Genomic DNA, 18,259 nt, shown 5'->3' on the forward strand with positions numbered 1-18,259 from the left:
TATTTTGGTATAAGATTATACCCATATGATTAAAGGTAAAGAATTTGAATTTTAAAACATCATATGGACTCCTCTGTAAAGAGCTGACTTAAGATTCATGTTAGATCTCAGAATTTAATAATTTTTTTTTTTACCTGTCACCTACCTTTTTTTTTCTTTTAAAATATATCTTTATTGATGTCAGAGAGAGGAAGGGAGAGGGAGAGAGAGATAGAAACATCCATGATGAGAGAGTCATTGATCAGCCACCTCCTGCACGCCCCCGACTGGGGATCGAGCCCGCAGCCTGGGCCTGTGCCCTGACCGGGAATTGAACCCCGATCGCCTGGATCCTAGGTCAACGCTCAACCACTGAGCCACGCCAGACTGGACACCTGTGACCTACTTAATACTACTTAAGTGTTTAAAATTTGGGTTATTTTTCTCCATGTTACATTAAATATAAAATTTTACTCTTTAGGAAGCTATGCTAGAGTCTTTTCATTGAATCCAAATCAGGGTCTTTATGAACTCAAATATTTGTTGAACTAATAAATGAAAATTGAAATGATTCTGATAATATAATTAGTCCATAATTTTAAAAATACTTCAGAATAAAGATGAGTTTATATTTTTTAGGGAATGTATGTACAAAGGAAAACTTAATTTTCTATAAGTTCTGTACAATATTTTTGATTAGGCCAGGAACTAACTTATATGCAAAGATGAACAGGGCACATTTTGTCCTTATGGGACCCATAATTTAATGGGTGAGACAGATAATTACAGTAGAATAAATGCAGTAATAGAGGCATATAAAAAATGCATGACAGGCCCTGGCTGGTACCTCAGCTGGTTAGAGCATTATCCCGCTTCGCCGAAGTTGCCAGTTTGATCCACTGTCAGGGGACATATAAGAATCAACCAATGGATGCATGAATAAGTGGAACAATTCAGTGTTTCTCTAAAATCAATAAGTAATTTTTTTTAAATGCATGATAGCACAGAGGTAGCCACTGAAATGAACATGGATTTGAGGGAAGTTTACATAGAGGAGGTAACTTTTGGATTAGAGTATGTGTTTGAGGAGGAGTTCATCAGAAAGTTCAGAGAAAGAACTGGATGCGCAGAAAACGTACAAAGCCCAAAGATTGCTGAGTACCCCTTTGTGACTTTTACATACAACTGTGCAGCTCTTGGGAGATGAAACTTGAAATGTAAGTTGACTGCAGATTAAAGTATCTGTGGGCACTGTTAGAATGATTGGCTGTTATCTAACAAATTATGTAGAACATTTGAGGATATTTGGCAGTTCATTGACACCATCGGGTCTTTAGTTTAGAAAGGTCATTCTGGTTGTAGTGTGGATGATGGATTTCAGGGATGAAGGGAGAGCTGGCAGGGAGAATCAGGAGGTAAGATGACCAGGAAACTATTATAATAGTGACACATTACTAAGGATGGAAACAGACATATGTGAGATTTCTGTGGTAGAATCAATAGTTTGGCTTGATGAGTTGGTTATGGGACATGGCAAGAGGGACATATTAAGGGTGTGGTTAGCCTGGACAAATAAAAGTAAAGAAGAGCCATTTCTTCCCTGAGTCTCTAATTTGAAGTTATATTAAGAACATGCTGACAATATGTCACATTATTGGGAAAGTCATAATCAACCTATACAGACTAGTGTGTAGCCTTCATTTTTACTTTTAAAATAAGTGGGATTAATGAAATTAAGTCATTTATGAGGCAGCAAATTTGAGTTTTGTTTTTTTTAAAAAATGATAAGCTGTTTTGCAAAATTGAATTCTTGCCTCTGGCTAGCATCAAGATCTGTGAAGAAGAATCAAAAAGAATTGCTTTAATTCAAATGAGATTAAGGCTGCTCAGATACATAATGGACTGACAAATTTAAAGAATGTTGAAAGTAGGCAAGAAGAAGAATAAAAGCATTCCATCTGAAGGCATTCTGATAAAGGAAATGTGGGTGATTTGAAGTAATCAAGGAATTAAACCAATTTGAAATTATTGAAAAATTATGCTTTATTATAACTGCATTAAAATGTTTTAATTAAAATATTGATTTTAAGTATATTGAGATTTTTAGTTTTTCTTAGGGTGTTCCACATGCATTTAAATATAAGTGCAATTAAATGCAATTAATAAAAATTAATAAAATAATTAAAAAATAATAGAAATAAATGCAATTAAAAGTGGATGGAACTGTAGAAGTGCAAATTATAATGTTGACTTATATGTTGTTTGCCTATAGTTATTCTTGGATTCAATACCTCTTCCCTGCCCTAAGCCATCCACTGCTGTGACAGTTTCTCATCCATTCTTCACACTTCCCCTATTTCTTCCCACCAGATACATGTTGTATACCTACTATATGCCAGCAACTGTGTTAGGTGTTTGGGATATGGTAGTGAATAGGAGAGAAGGCCCCTGCCCTCACAGAGCTTATATTCCAGTAGAGGAGACAGGAAATTAATAGATGAACATAAAAAATAATTTCAACCATGAGTGCTGTAACAAAACAAAAGATAATGTCATGGAGAGTTTATGGGGCATAGGAGAGGCTAGTTGAGGATATTGGATGGAAAAAAGCATAGCCTTGTTTTGGTTGGTCTGGGAAGACTTCCTGGAAAAGATAAAGATGAAAAGTAAATAAGAAAAGTCCTGTGCGAATGAGGGAGATGAATGCAGCCCTGCTCTGGCCCTGAAGCTGAAGAGCTTGGTCTACGGGCAGGTGACAAGGGTCTGGGGGCCTAGAGCTCAGCTGGGGAGTGAGTGGTGGGGCAGACAGGTAGAGCTCTGGTGCAAGGCTTTGCAGGTCAGAGGGAGGAATTGGGATTTTATTCCAACTGTATTCAAAGTCCCTGGGGTATATTAAGCAGTGAATGAGCTAATCCAAGTTATATCTGGTTAGCGTGGGAACTTAGGAACATAAAGTGCAGGGCTACTTTTGAATTGTTGACTTTAGCCACTGGATGGATGGCAGGCCATTTACTGAGGTGGAGATGAGTGGGCATGGCTCTGGGGGAAATTGAGGTTATCTGAACCGGAAAATTTGAGAGACCTAATAGGATTCCACATGGAGATGTCAGGGAGGCAGTAAATGTCTGGATAGGACAATTCTTTTTCTATAAAAATCATTTGCTGAAGTTTAATAGTGAAAACTGCTGAAGCAGAAAGTCAAACCTTTACATGGTTATTTGTTGAAGTTTTTTAGGAGACTTAAGAGGGACCGACCACTCACTACAGAAGCTCTACAAGATCAATAATGAAAGTTTGGTTAATGGAAAAAAATGGCTTTTTTAAAACCTAAAACAATAAAGAATTTGTTAGGGAGTTCGTGCCCATTTATTTCTCTTAAATATTGCCTGTTTGTGAATTATAAGTAATCAATCCTATTTAAGTTACACAATACCTCTTGACTTTTAAAGGAGATTAAGAAAACTTTCATATTTTTTAGTACATCTCAAAGAGGATTAAATAAGTCATATTAAATCAAGATTAATATGCCCATTTAAGATAGTTATCAAGTTATTTTATTAATCATATAAAAACTGTCCAAGTATAGAACAGAACACAGTATGAACGATAAAAAAGAATATAGTTGTTAGTGTGTCTCACCTATTTTTTTTTTTTTTTTTCTTTGCAGATCGTATATTTTAGCTCTCTGTCCCCATATGTGGTACTTTTTTGCTTCCTAATCAGAGCACTCTTTCTGCAGGGTTCAGTTAATGGCATCCTCTACATGTTCACCCCTAAGGTAGGTACTGCATTTCTATTTAAGGCTTATGATCATGAAAGCATTAAGTTTGTTGTTAAAGTGTTCCCATAGTTCGATTCAAGGGATAATTGTTCTAACATATACACTATGCTTTCAGATTATAGCTGTTATGTTATCTAGCCTAGATAAACCAGAGCTTTTATATATCTGTATTTATGTCCATCTATCTCCAATTTTAAATGTCCCATTTTAATTCTAGATTAAGGCCGTAGCTATTTAAACTTTAAAAATTTCTTTTTTATATTAAATTAACTTCCAATTAAAAAAAATATATATCTTTATTGATTTCAAAGAGAGGAAGGGAGAGGGAGAGAGAGAAATATCAGTGATGAGAGAGTCACTGATCGGCTGCCTCCTGCACACCCCCAGCTGGGGATCGAGCTGTGATCTCCTGGATTCTAGGTTAATGCCCAACTGCTGAGGCCCGCTGGATGGCCTAACTGCCAATTTTTAAGCTTGTAAATTTTAGAACTTTTCAGTCTTTACTTTTCTTTCTCCTCTGTTTCAGTGGTTCTTAACATTTTCTGTCATGGACCTCTTAAAAAACAGTAATAGGATCTTATCAGAAAAATATAATGAACATATTAATTTGCTTAGTGTCTCAGGAGGTAGACAAGTCATCTAAAATCCGTGGACCCAGGTTAAGTCCCTTCTCAGAGCGAATTGTTTTGAGATTTTGGACCTTCTAGAATAGTATGTACCTGGTGAATTTGAGTTCTGTAACTTTTACAGATACATGTACATTTGAGGAAAATTCTCATTTGACTTCATAAAAGGCTCAGAACTTGTGCCCTGTCATTCAGTTTAGAGTTGAACTCAATGCTAGGCACACTGAACACATATATCAGTCTTTGTGGATCTGTTATATTTACTTGACAGGAAAGGAAACCAAGTTTTGAGGCATATATTTATTTGGTTAGTCACTGAAATGAAGTTATACCTCACTATTACTTTGCTAACACTGTTCAGGCAGACACTGAGTTATAAAAATACAATTTCAAAATTAGGTCAGAAATTGGAAGATATCTGAAGAATGATCATGGTGTGAGATTTGGACAGAAGGTGCTAACTTCGCAGGAATTCTTTGTCACTCCTGGCAGCTGCCTTGATACTATGTAAAAGAGGATATGTTCTTTGGGTATTTGGTTCCAACTTGGTATTCATTCTCTAGTAGCAAAAACTTTGACATTGGTATCTGGTGTTCTTGAATAGCTCATAAGTCCTGTTTAACATTTAGCATTGTTGGGACATGCCACTGAATAACTAGTTAGGATTCATAAATTTTAGCTACACTATAATATAAATCATTTTCAAATGGGACACACTTAATGACCAAAATTATTTATATCTGTAATATTGAAAAATAAACATGTTCTGAGTTTAAAACAATTAGCTTTGGCATACATTTCTGGCATAGCACCTTTTTCTAAGTTGGCAATTGCTTGAGACATAATTTTAAATATTTGATTTAAATAGATATTTTAGAATGTAAACCCTTTGTTATGATATTTTTACATGGTTCCTATATTAAAAACCGCATTATTATCCTTTTAAACTAGGTCTATGGATCGCTTAAAATATAGTTAATTCTTTCTTCAGCTTACTTTTCATTGTAGATATGATTCTGTATTAGTTCACTGTAGGATGTGATAGTTGATATAATAACAATAAGAAGTTGTTAATTACTTTTAATTTACATTGTTTATATAAGAAAGTATCTGAACACAGGAAATATTCCCAAAATCCTGAATGTAGATTTAATTCCTGAATTAGAAGTACAGCAATCTGAATAATGTTCTTAGTAAATAGGTTCTTTCTGCCATCTAGTGGGCAAAGTAGAGACAGGCAGTTGTAGTGTTTGAGTAGATCAGTATTAACCATAGAATAGTAAGATAGCAGTGGTCAATAAACAATATACATATCTTAGTTAATTATACGTAAGTTATAAACATTAGTATTTCATGAAAAAAGTTCATACATTTCAATGATAATAACTGAAATGAATTGAGCAATACTGATATTTGAGAGAACCATAGATTTTGTAATCTACCTGTGTTCACATTTCAGTTCCACCCAGAACTGCTGTACAAGCTTAGACCGGTTACTTAACCTTTCTAAGATTTAGACAACAGTAGCAACAGTTTCATGGATTATTGTAAAGATTAAATTAGGTAATCTATATGAAGTGCTTATCAATGTGCCCAACACTGTGGTCTACATATGCTAGCAATTTTTGAGCACTTAGAGTGTGGTAGGCGATGCGGTAAGTTGTATGTCTTATTACTCCCATGATTCAGCTGAGGAAGCAGAAAAAGAGAGTACAGGCCACTTACCCTAGGTTGCACTATTTTTATTTAGATTATTAAGTGTCAGAATCAGGATCTGAAACTGTCTGTGGAACTCATGTTCTTACCTATGTTTGACATTGCTCCCAGTAAAGGCAGTTTCATCACAATTGTAAAAAAAAAAAGATAAAATGCCAGTTTAAACACTACTGTTACTGAAATCAAACCTAACTGCTTATTGTGGTCTTTGTCATATATGACTAATATTAATTGTCCCATTTAAAAAGTTTGATAATTCTCTAAGAAGTAAAGCAGAATTACTTGAGATATGTTCAGCACAGATTCAGAACTTTAGACCTTTGGATCTGAAATGGTCTTAGAAATGATACAAAGGGGTGGGCAGAAGTAGGTTTAAATTACCAGCCAGCATTACATAAAAAATAAATCAAGTAAGGATATGAAAGAACAGCAATCATCATAATAAGACAAGTAATACAAATAAATAATATAATAATTAATAAGTAATAACACAAGAATAAACTGTTTTGTGTACTCACAGCTATAAACCTACTTTTGCCCATCCCTGTAGTTGTATTTCTCTAATTTTAAAATAAAAGTCTCTCAGGAAAGCCTATTTGACTGAATGAATAACATATGGATTAGTAATACATATGTGAATATGCAAAATATAAAGTTTAACTGTACCATGCTTTTAATTATTATCTGCTCTATGACTTCCACCAGAAAACACAAAACATAGGGTATTAGTTAAGTAACTATTTAAATTTTATTGATATTGATTTATTTTGCTTTGGAAAGAACATAAAGACATAAATAGGAAATAATTGAAAATAGTTCACTTCTCTTTAAATAGTCCTTTGGTGATTTGTCTTAAAGATATTTAAAAAGTCCCATATAGGTAGGAAACCTCCAAGTAAGTAAAATCTCCATCTACAAACTTGATAAGTCTATAGTATTTCTTTTTCATATTCCTTGTTTCATTTTCAAATAAAAATTTTATTTCAATTTAAGAACTGATTATCCCCGTGATTTAAATAACCTTTGGGTGCATAAATATTATTATGATAAATTTAAGCACTACAGCTAATCCCATGTAGATTATTATGAAATATCATTTTGCAGCTGATTTCTATTATGTTTAATTTTATACAGCTTGAAATAATGCTGGATCCCCAAGTCTGGAGAGAGGCTGCTACTCAGGTGTTCTTTGCTCTAGGTCTGGGATTTGGTGGTGTCATTGCCTTTTCAAGCTACAACACGAAAGACAACAACTGCCAGTTTGATGCTGTACTGGTGTCCTTCATCAATTTTTTTACTTCTATCTTGGCAACATTGGTGGTGTTTGCAGTTCTGGGCTTCAAAGGAAATATCATAAATGAGAAATGCATTGCAAGGTATGTATATTAATTTCCTTTAGCTTTTGATGGCATGATTATATAAAAAATTTACCCCCCAAACTCTTAAGTGTTCATTAACATGTTGTTCTATTTTTCAGAAATTTGAAAATGATTATAACATATATAAAAATGGGCAACATTAGTCAAGATATTATTCCCCATCGCTTCAATTTATCAGCTAGTACTGCACTCGAATATCACGAAATTTATGACATCATTAAAAAAGTGAAAGATGAAGAGTTTCCTGCCCTTAATCTTGATTCCTGTAATATCGAAGATGAACTAAATAAAGTTAGTAAGCTATGTTTAAGCAGTGAAATAAGTATCATTCCATTAAAATATTCATGTGCCAGGAGACTTTTTTGTTAGGAAAATGACCTTTTAAATGGCTGTGGAACAGTATGCTGTCTTAAAATTTACATTCTTTATTTCAGAGAACAACTTTCTTAAATCGTTAAAGGTTTGCTTTACTTTGAAAAACAATTTCAGTGATTAATCCCCAGTAATTTAAGATTGGAATATAAATTAAGTGATTTCCATCATATAAAATGAAATGAGTCTGATACCTTTCCTGGTATAATATTTACTATGAAAATTGTATTGTGTTTATCACCTACATATTTTATGATTATTTTGACACATGAATGATATTTGACCATTTTAATAATTGTGTTCAACAAGTTTTGATTGTCATTTTTTTTAGCCACTGTAATATATTTTAATAAATATAAAATAGGTGAGCATGAATAAATATTCTTGTATTGCTTGTCACCTCCCTGGATTGCCAAAAATAAAATGTCATAGAGAAATTAGCCATTAATCGCTTGCTTTAAGATATCTAACTATACTTGAGACTAAACATAAAGAATCATGCGCAGGAAATTATGGATAAAGCCATCATTAATATAAAGATCCTGAATTCTGTAAGGAAAGACAATTACTATCTCACTCTTAAAAGTTTTTTTGTTGTTTGTTTTTTTAATTCTGGCTTATTTGTTTTCTTTATGAGATAACACAATCAACTTGAAGTTAGTTGAAAGGCACGGTTTCTTAGGAGACAACGTGATTCTGCATGTTTCTTTCCAGTCCACCCCAGGCATTATTCAGAGTTCTTCCTGTTCTTTGTACCATCATTTAAAATGGCTCTGTAGTCATGTTGCTATTTTGTATATTTTACAGGCTGTTCAAGGAACTGGTTTAGCTTTTATTGCCTTTACAGAAGCGATATCACGTTTCCCTGCTTCTCCCTTCTGGTCGGTGATGTTCTTCCTCATGCTGATAAATCTAGGGCTCGGCAGCATGTTTGGAACCATGCAAGGGATCATCACACCTCTTGTGGACACCTTCAAAGTGAAGAAAGAAATTGTTACTGGTGAGTTTTTATGTATTTGACTTTCCATTGATTGATACAGGCCATTTTACTCTTGGTGAGAGATCAGTAGAAATACGAAAGTGTTATATTTGGGGGTTTATTAATGTCTTTTTATTAATATGTATTGCTATTATTTGTTAGTTTATTTAGTTCTATAATATGCAAATGGTAAATGTAATGCATCATATTATTAGTGATTATTTATTATATTGCTTTCTGTTAATAGTGATGCCATTGCAGATTACTGGCGTTAGAATAAAGTCATAGTGTTCATGAACAAGTTTGTATGCAAGTGAAATAATTAATTATAAAAACGTAGCTCAGATCCAATATTCCTTTCCCAAAAGGTGCATAGCTGAAATTGATAAATCTAAACTTACTTCTCATATAAAATAGCGGTTGTGGTCTACTAGTAGTTAAAATCTCTAGGTAGGAAAGTAAATAAAACAACAATTGATGCTTGTTAATAAGTCCAATCTGCAAGCATTTATTAAAGTACCAGTCTTGTATTGCATTTGAGGGTTGTCAGACATATGAGAAATTATAACAGAAACAAAGATAGAGGAGAGCCCCTTCTGCAAAATAATAGTACTGATAATCAAAATCAAGTTGGGTAGATAAAAGACTTGTACCATGTAATATACTGATAGAATAATAGAGACTTTACATATTATACAAATTAAGAAGAAACAAAAGTCATCTAAATATGTGATTGAACTGATAATGAAAGAGATAGAAGTTGAATTGGAAAGAGGAGAGTCCTTCTTACAGGTCAGAGGATAGCTTTAGTAAGCGTATGTAAATAGATATAAACAGAGCGGTAAGGAAGCCAGCCAGACCAGAGTGCAGGAACAGTGTTGGTAAGTGATGCAAAAATAAATTGGATCATACGTGTGTGTGTGTGTGTATGTATATGTACAATGTGTGTGTGTATGTGTGTGTGTGTGTGTGTGTGTGTGTACATATATGATCTTGAATGCTGGGCAGTGGTACATAAGCTTCCTGAGGATCTGTTTTTAGTGCTGAAAGATTTAGTAATAATTTATGTGTAAATAACTCTCAAATATACACCTTTTTTTCACTTACTGCTCTGCTAAGTGTGTGTATGTGCGTGTGTAAAACAATTTAAGCAGTTTGTTAAATATTGATACTAAATATCCTCAACTCAGCTGAACATAAATGAGAAACTTCTTTACCTTCTCCCAAAAGGCAGTCTCTACTTCTCCAGTTTCTATTTCATTTAAGGCTGTCAGTATCCTGCCTGATGTGCAGGCTAAATAACAGTCATCTTTGCTGCTTTCCTCATCTTTGACTCATATCCAAAACCCGTGAGGTAAGAGGGCTTGCAAAATTAAGGAAAAAGCAACAGTGTAGAGGGAAAAACACACAAGGCCGTGTTTGCTGCCTCCTATTTAGTCAGAGCAAAGGGGAATGTATTCTCTTTCCTTCCCCATTACCTGTCTTTGGGATCATACCTATATTTCAAGTTATATTTGACCCTGATGAAATGTTCCTGCATTAACTTTGTCAGATGTGTTTTTGTCTTCTCTGATAGGACAGTAGGACTTAGATAAGTGAATTACTCGCTATCTTTTCCTCTCACATCTTCAGCAAAACTCCGTTTGTACTACTTAGAATACACTTTCTTCATATTTACCTTACACTGTGGTGTAGTTAGGACACAGTGAAAGTGACACAGGGTATGGTTCATGTTCAAGCTCTACTACTTCTATCCTGAGACTTTAAGTATACTGTGACAAGAATTTAAATATTTCAGTATGTGATAGACTCAAAGTATAGTACGTGTTACTTTTCCTTTTCTATTCATGTTTATATGTATTTGTTTTTGTATGTAACTCATAACACAAGCATAGTGCTTTAGAGATGGTGGTAATGGCCTAATTTGACCCACACCTATTGAGACTGTTAGGGAAACCCCATCTTCGAACCCAGGGATTTCTGTGTTCTCACCTTCTTTTGCTTTTACTCACCCCTGCTAAAAGGTGGTTGAACTACACATAGCCAACTTTCATTTTTGAGCGTTTCTCTACTAATGTGCATGAGAGAATAATCAGTTGAACCAAACTATTCATTATTATATGTATCCCAGAAATTTCTCTTAAGTTTTTATATTAAGGGTCATAGGTTTCTGTATCTTTCTTAGATGCTACCGCAGAAACTTCTTTTAGGTAGTTCTTCTTTGTTAGTTGGATAATCAGATTGCCCGACCCTGTCATAATTGTACTGCCAACTAATCAGTTCAGGCAATATCAAGGTCTAGATCCGAGTTGGTGCTAAGGCAAGGTCTGATCAGATTTTTTCAGTTATGCTTTAAAAATAACCATACTTTAATCAAATGTAAAAATGTATATTTTATCACAATCTTATTATAAGCTGCGTTACTCTCATTATCAATGCAAAAATTCAGTAGAGCTTCCAAAACTATAAAACATTATTAAAAGTAGGAAAATGACCTATGAAAATTTGCTGCCTGAAAAGGTCACTTTGCTATTAATTAAGAGAAGAAAGGCGTGGAGATTTGTACTTTTAAAATCTTCACAGTTTTGCCTCATTTATTAATTGTACTCGGTAAGTAAGTTTGCACAGACTATGGAAGATGTGTTGAGTTACTGTCTTACAATGAATTTATATTAAATCTATGCTAAATCCAGGTAACAAACTCCCAACATGTAATATTCCACAATATCAGGAAAGATATTGCCTAGTTATATCCTTGACAAGTTATAAAAGTGAAAACAAAATTATCATTTGAATATAATAATTCATAGTACAGTTTAAAATACTTGATTCTGAATAAGGGCTTAATTTTTCGTTTATTCCTTTTGTGCAGCTCTCTGTTGTCTTCTGGCATTTTCTGTTGGCCTGATATTTGTGCAACGCTCTGGAAATTACTTTGTTACGATGTTTGATGATTATACTGCTACGCTGCCTCTTTTAATTATAGTCATTTTTGAGGTTATTGCTGTATCCTTTGTCTATGGCATAGATAAGTAAGTATATTTTCATCTGTATTTTGGAAACACCAGTTGTCTTTATGTATTTCATTTAGAAGAGGAGGGAAATGACTAGAAGGAAAAATGCCAAAATGAAGTCTTTTGAAGACTTCTTTATTCAACAATTTTAATAAAGCATATTCTCCTATTAAGTAATTAAATAGAATTGTGTAGATGGTAATATAGTCTAGAATTCTCAAGTTTGGATTTAATTCTGGTTATCAAACAGTAACTTCCGAGATCTAGTGAGTATGTTAGCTGTATTCCACAAATCTTGCTGTTTTGAGTTATTACTGTTATCTGCATTTCACAGATGAGAAAACTCAGGATTAGCGAGATACTAAGTGACTCGCTCATCGCACCTGCACAGAGGGAGACCTGGGATTCATAGTCATTTCTGCCTAACTCTAAAGCCTATGCTCCTAATTACTTTGCTAACCTGTTTCATGAAAGGAATTTTATTTTTATGCTACACAATGCTGTATTTTATTATGCTACATAGTGCCTTATGTAACAGGCCAGTTTTGGGAAACTACAGGTTGTCCTCCCAAAAATGTATACACACTTTAGCAGCTGATAGCTCAAGTTTGAAAATGAAATGTATTTTAATAAACACTGCCTTTATAATTATTCAAAGTGTGTGTATACATTTTTGGGGGACACCCTGTATATATATATATACGTATGTATCCTGCTCTGAGATATATATGGCATTTGCTATACACAAACTTCATATTTATATGGAGTCATTACTTGAATTCACTAGATGCCTTAAACCTCTGAATTATTTACCTGCTTAATGCGAAAAGTATATATACTTGCTATGAAATGAAGTGTTAGGGTAACCTCAGAAGAAAAGTGTCCCTGGAGGCCTTGGCCAATATTTTTTAAAGTTGTTGTCTTTAGTGAACATGAATGGACTAAGACAATAAGATCATCAAGCTTATTAGAGGCCTCTGTAAAGTAGGAATGAGCGTGTTGAATGAAGCCCTCTTGAACAACATAGAGAGGAACGTAACTGGCATTGAGTGAACTTTGTGACAAAGCTTAGAGAATGTTTTTTATTACTGTCAAAAGCTCCAGATAAGGAAAAGTAGGGGAACTTCATTTTATAATCTTGTACTAGATAGCAATAGTTAGCAATAGCTGTCTGACATGCATTAATTCTTAATCCTCATAAAAATACTCTGTGCTAACTAATAGCACCCACATTGCACATGGAAAATTGGCCTTACTTGTTGAGGAGGCCTTACTGTGTTAGTTGTGGAGTCAGGACGTTAACTTAGATCTTAATTTCAAAACCAGCTATCTCTACACGCTGTCAAGCTACCCGCAAGTTCTAGCCAGCATTGTGTTGAAATTTGATAATGTATTGCAAATGCTGTATTCATAGAGTAGAAAGTCATCATTAGGAGGAGACATTTCAGTAATTGGCTTAAGAGTGCTTTAGCTAAATAAAAGTTACAGTATGTAATTAACTGGTTCCATTGTAATTTATATATGTTCTTAATTTATAAGTCATCTTCCAGTGTGACTTTTTGATTCCGTATAAAATGTCATGTGGTATCATGTCTAACCCCCGGTCAAATCATTGATCTAATGCACACTTATAAGGTGGTACGTAAACTTGAGGAATAATTACTGTCTTTTTATTTAGGTTTATGGAAGACCTAAAAGATATGATGGGCTTTGCTCCCAGCATATATTACTACTATATGTGGAAATATATTTCCCCTCTAGTGCTATTGTCACTGCTGATAGCTTGTGTTGTGAATATGGTACGGACCCCTCCTGGCTATAACGCATGGATTGGAGAAACGGTAAAACACAAAATAAAGGAAATTTTGTCTTTTGCTTCCTTTACAGTATATTTTGCTATTTAATGAATGGTGTTGCATTTATGCAAGGATCTTGAGATTTATGTTTTGTTTGTTCCCAAACATGTATGATTTTTTTTAATACATTGTAGATTTTTAAAATACATCAGAAATACTAACTTGGTTCTCACTAAAGGAGCTTTATTCATGCCACCATAGATGAGACAATGAAATTCAGCCTTTAACTAGAAAACATGTTGCTCAAACCACCAGAAATATTTTTCCTATGTAAATTTATTAAATCATATACCAGATACTATATAATATTGAAAATATACATTAACCATGTAGATATAATTTAAAGAACTATCAAAGTAGAGTTTTGTTAGAACTATTTTATATTAGCAATTCTGTTGTCAAGCGGCATTACCCAGATCATAATGCAACCACCAGGTGTGCACGAGACCCGAGAAAACTAGAGGGCTTATTTTTCAGAGGAACCTTTATTCTAAGGTCAGTAATTCTATACAGTAACAAGTGAATTCATGACTGGGGCATAAAAAAGTCTGCTATCCCTCTTACCAAAAGCCTTGGGGCCAGAAGTGCTTCAGAGTTTAGATTTTAGGTTTTAGAAAGTTGATATGGCACGTGTAGTGGGTACCTGTCACTTAATAACAAGCTACCCCCCAATGTCACTGAAAGCAGTGCTGATTATTACTTCTTGGGTGCTATGGGTGAGGTGGGTGATTCTTCTCTTGCTCTTGCCTGAGCTAAGTCATGCAGTTGATTGAACTTGGAGAGCCAATGTCTCCCTATAATTTTTCATTCTTGGCTTCTTCCGACCAGTATGACCTCGGGCAGCATTCTATGAAACAAGCGGCAATTGCAGGGCCTTTTAGGTCTAACCTTGAAGTGGCTTATTGTCACTTCCACGTAATTCTATTGAACATAGCAAGTCACCAGACCAGCTCAGATTCTTTGCTTACAAACCTGAGTCAAATATAATACTTTTCCCATACTTGCAGGGAAAAATACATTATTAATACATATTTTTGGTGTTAACACAGGCATCTGAGGAATTTCTGAGATTTCCAACGTGGGCAATGGCTGCCTGTGTCTCTCTGATGTGCCTAGGACTACTCCCCATCCCGGTTGTCTTCATCTTTCATCGCTGCAACTTTATAGAGGATAGTTCTGGTAATTTAGCCTCTGTGACCTATAAGAGAGGAAGGGTGCTAAAGGAGCCTGTAAACTTAGAGGGAGATGATGCAAGCCTCATTCATGGAAAGATACCAAGTGAGATGTCATCTCCGAATTTTGGTAAAAATATTTATCGGAAACAGAGTGGATCACCATCTTTGGATACTGCTCCAAACGGGCGATATGGAATAGGGTATTTGATGGCAGATATGCCAGATATGCCAGATATGCCAGAATCTGACTTGTAGCTGGGGAGTGGGAAATCGGTGGGTTTTATTTGGTTCATTTTTATCAATGAACATTGGCTCCACGAAGAGTTGTTTACGCTTCACTTATCAGAGGGTGATCTCAGGTGTTCCATGGCTGTGATCTTTAATCCTAACAGCGTGTGTAAATTCAGCTAGAGTATTCTTTTTTATTCTTCAGTTTACATTTGCACAGTAAGAGTTGTAGACAAAGCTTACAGTGACTGAGGTTCATGTTCATCAGAATTTTTAAAAAACATTTTTGGTGATTTTTCAAGTATTTCTATCTCTGAAAAAACACACACAGGTGTTACTTCAGTTTCTAATAATTTCTGGATGTAACAGTATTTGCAGTTCAATAATGGTATACTTTAAACTGCATAAGTTTGCCTTCAGGGTAACACTCCGTATTACAATGAACAGTTCTGTAAGTCGGCGCCTCAGCACATTTCCACGACTGTATTGTGTAGATAGGCTGTACTTATTTTGGTTGCGTTGGTACCTTGTTAGGCAAATAGTTGAAGAAAACTGCAAAATATTTTCTTATGTAGTAGCTGTATAGAGAAATAGTATCAAAGAATAAGAAAGCACTAATGTTGGGATGAAAGGTTATATTCAGAGGTGACTAAGGATTATGTGTATGACGGCTGTATATTCTGTGTAAAATATGTGTGAAAATGATCTAAGTATGAGTCACTTGGCACTCTCAAGAATTATGCAGATTCTGCATTTTTCTATGCCATGTGCCTAAAAAACCTACTTGATATTTATTGTGGATTCAAGATTACTCATAGTATATTTATATAATATACTTGCAGTGTATATAGATGTATATTAGTACTCTAAGTACTAATTTGAAAACTTGAAGCAAGATAGCATTTTATTTCATATCTTTCTGTTTTGCTTCTGTTTTATGCAAATATAAATCCTTTTTTAAGTGATTGTTAAAATTGTATGGCATTACATTTTAATCTACAAATAAAATTTTAAAATGACATTTGTTTTCCACATTGATTTTTCCTGTATCACCTGAGCTGGATTACTTGGCATTTGAGTCAGCACTTAGGCATTTCATCATAATTAACCATCACCTTCCAAGTGGGATTAATATATTGATTAACAGAGTTACCAGTACTTTAGAGACAACAGCAAAGTATTGTGGTTAAATGGTGTTTTAATGTAGTCCCACAATTCTTGAAAAAATACTTGTAGTCTCCCAGGAAACCAAATGTACAGTTGACAGCTTGCTGGTCAGTATTGTCTCCTAAATATAAAAAATTATGATGATTTTTATGAAACTGTTGTATATATGAGATTGGATGAAGCAGAACTCCACTGAGTACCATCTCATTAAAAGGCTTTTATTTACACCTGTCCTACCACTATATTAGTTACATTTTTAAAAATAATGCTGGGTAAAGCAGCAAAATAGGGGAGGCAGGACTACACCATGTCCATTGATTTATTTTTGCCAAATATTCTTGGTCTGCTATAGAAATATATTACAGACTGCATCACACTATTTAAAATAGTTTCACCGGTGATTAAAATTTTTAGTTTTTTTTTGTTTTACATATTCAATGTATTTTGTATCTCTTTAAAAATATTTTATAGATTTTTTAAGTATTTTAAAAGTATTTTATAGATAGGCAATATATGCACATTATACAAAACTCAAAAATTACAGTAATACAGTGTCAAGTAAATTTCCCTCCTAAAATTTCTCTTAGCCTTCTAGTTCCCATCTTTGAAGGCAACCACCATTACCGGTTTACTATTATCCTTCGGGAGTAGCTCTATATACACACATTACGTAATTGACAGATTCTGTATTCTTTCTTCTGAATCTTATTTATTTCAATGAATAATTTATTTTGGACAGTGTTTCATATGAAGGCACAGAGATCTGCTTCATTATTTCAGAAGTTGAAGTAATCTACATTTTATTTATTGTTGTGTTGAAGCAATATTTTTATAAGCTACCCCAATATTTAAAAGTTTGTAGCAAATACTTTATCTGTCAGCCTTTAGCTTATCATGATACATTGCCAAATGGCACCATTTCCCCCCTCCTTCTCTTTCCACAAGGGCTTTTAATTACAGTTTGGATACCTGCCTTCCGTAGGGAATAGGTCCCCACCTTTCTGTTCACAGAGCGTTATGAAGAATGCAGGAATCCGATTTTTGAGAAAGAAGAGAATCTAAACTGTTTCTAATGCCCTCACTTGGCAGATGAAACCAAGCCATAGAAGTTAAAGCTGAATAGACAAGGTCTCTCCTTTTGTTTTTTGTTTTTATTATTTTTTTTCATGAGTCAGTCCTTCAGCTATCCATTCATTTATTTATTTGCTGATCTTTCTTTTAGCATCTATTCACCAAGAATCTACCTTATTCTTAGTGGTAAGTCAACGCACCATTGTAAGTAGAGTATGAAGTGTTCGTCTTTTCCCTAGGTTCTCCCCTTCCTCAGGCATGTGGTATTTAATCAGTGAATGACAGTTTGAAGTGTTCTTCCCTGTACTCTAAAATTTGAGGCTGCTTGTTTTTGTATTATATTCCACTACTTCTGTAAACTCTAGTCTGAACTTGTCCCTAGATGTAACATAGCCAAGTATTGTGTGTCTTCAAATGGAAGGCAGGCTGGGGAGTGTGACAGGACAGCTGATCGTGTGTTTAGAATGGAGTAAAAGACACTGGAGGGGGAAAAAGTACCATGAAGGAGTCTAATATATTGGTTGCATTGACGTCTTAAGATGTAATTTTATGAAATATTTGCATTTCCATGTGTCTGCATTTATGTGCATTTTTTGGGGCCGAAATTACTTTTTTTGTCAAATCTTCAAATGTGTACGTGATTGCAGAAAGTTTAAGATCAAGATGCAGTGCTTATTAATTATAATTATGCTTTTGAGTTACCTGTGTCCTTTTAAAAGACATTTTCAATATACTGAATATGAATCCGGTTGGGGTTGGATGCAGGACATGAATGTTTTAAAAAACCATATTGTAATGTTCATTTTTAGTTAGGTACCATATGTATGAAGAAGATAAAAGGAAGTATAAGTAAAGTATGAACCCCAATTGTCTTCAAAGAGAATGAAAATAAAGATGCGATAATTGTGATAACGGG

At 34.3% G+C, this 18,259-nt stretch overlaps 1 protein-coding gene across 3 annotated transcripts in view; it reads left to right on the forward strand.

Moving 5' to 3' along the window:
* The window catches only part of SLC6A15 (solute carrier family 6 member 15), a 39,091-nt gene extending 22,965 nt beyond the window's left edge, over positions 1 to 16,126 (forward strand). For all 3 annotated transcript variants that reach the window (XM_016199432.2, XM_016199433.2, XM_016199431.2), the window contains exons 6-12: positions 3,647 to 3,757; positions 7,237 to 7,478; positions 7,580 to 7,772; positions 8,661 to 8,853; positions 11,705 to 11,864; positions 13,525 to 13,687; positions 14,752 to 16,126. In XM_016199432.2, the coding sequence (XP_016054918.2) occupies positions 3,647 to 3,757; positions 7,237 to 7,478; positions 7,580 to 7,772; positions 8,661 to 8,853; positions 11,705 to 11,864; positions 13,525 to 13,687; positions 14,752 to 15,132 (1,443 nt within the window). In that variant the 3' untranslated portion in view covers positions 15,133 to 16,126. The remainder of the gene's footprint in view (positions 1 to 3,646; positions 3,758 to 7,236; positions 7,479 to 7,579; positions 7,773 to 8,660; positions 8,854 to 11,704; positions 11,865 to 13,524; positions 13,688 to 14,751) is intronic.
* The last annotated feature ends 2,133 nt before the right edge of the window (positions 16,127 to 18,259 follow it).

Source organism: Miniopterus natalensis, chromosome 2 (genome assembly GCF_054644295.1).
Source record: "Miniopterus natalensis isolate mMinNat1 chromosome 2, mMinNat1.hap1, whole genome shotgun sequence".
NCBI classification, from domain to species: Eukaryota; Metazoa; Chordata; class Mammalia; order Chiroptera; family Miniopteridae; genus Miniopterus; species Miniopterus natalensis.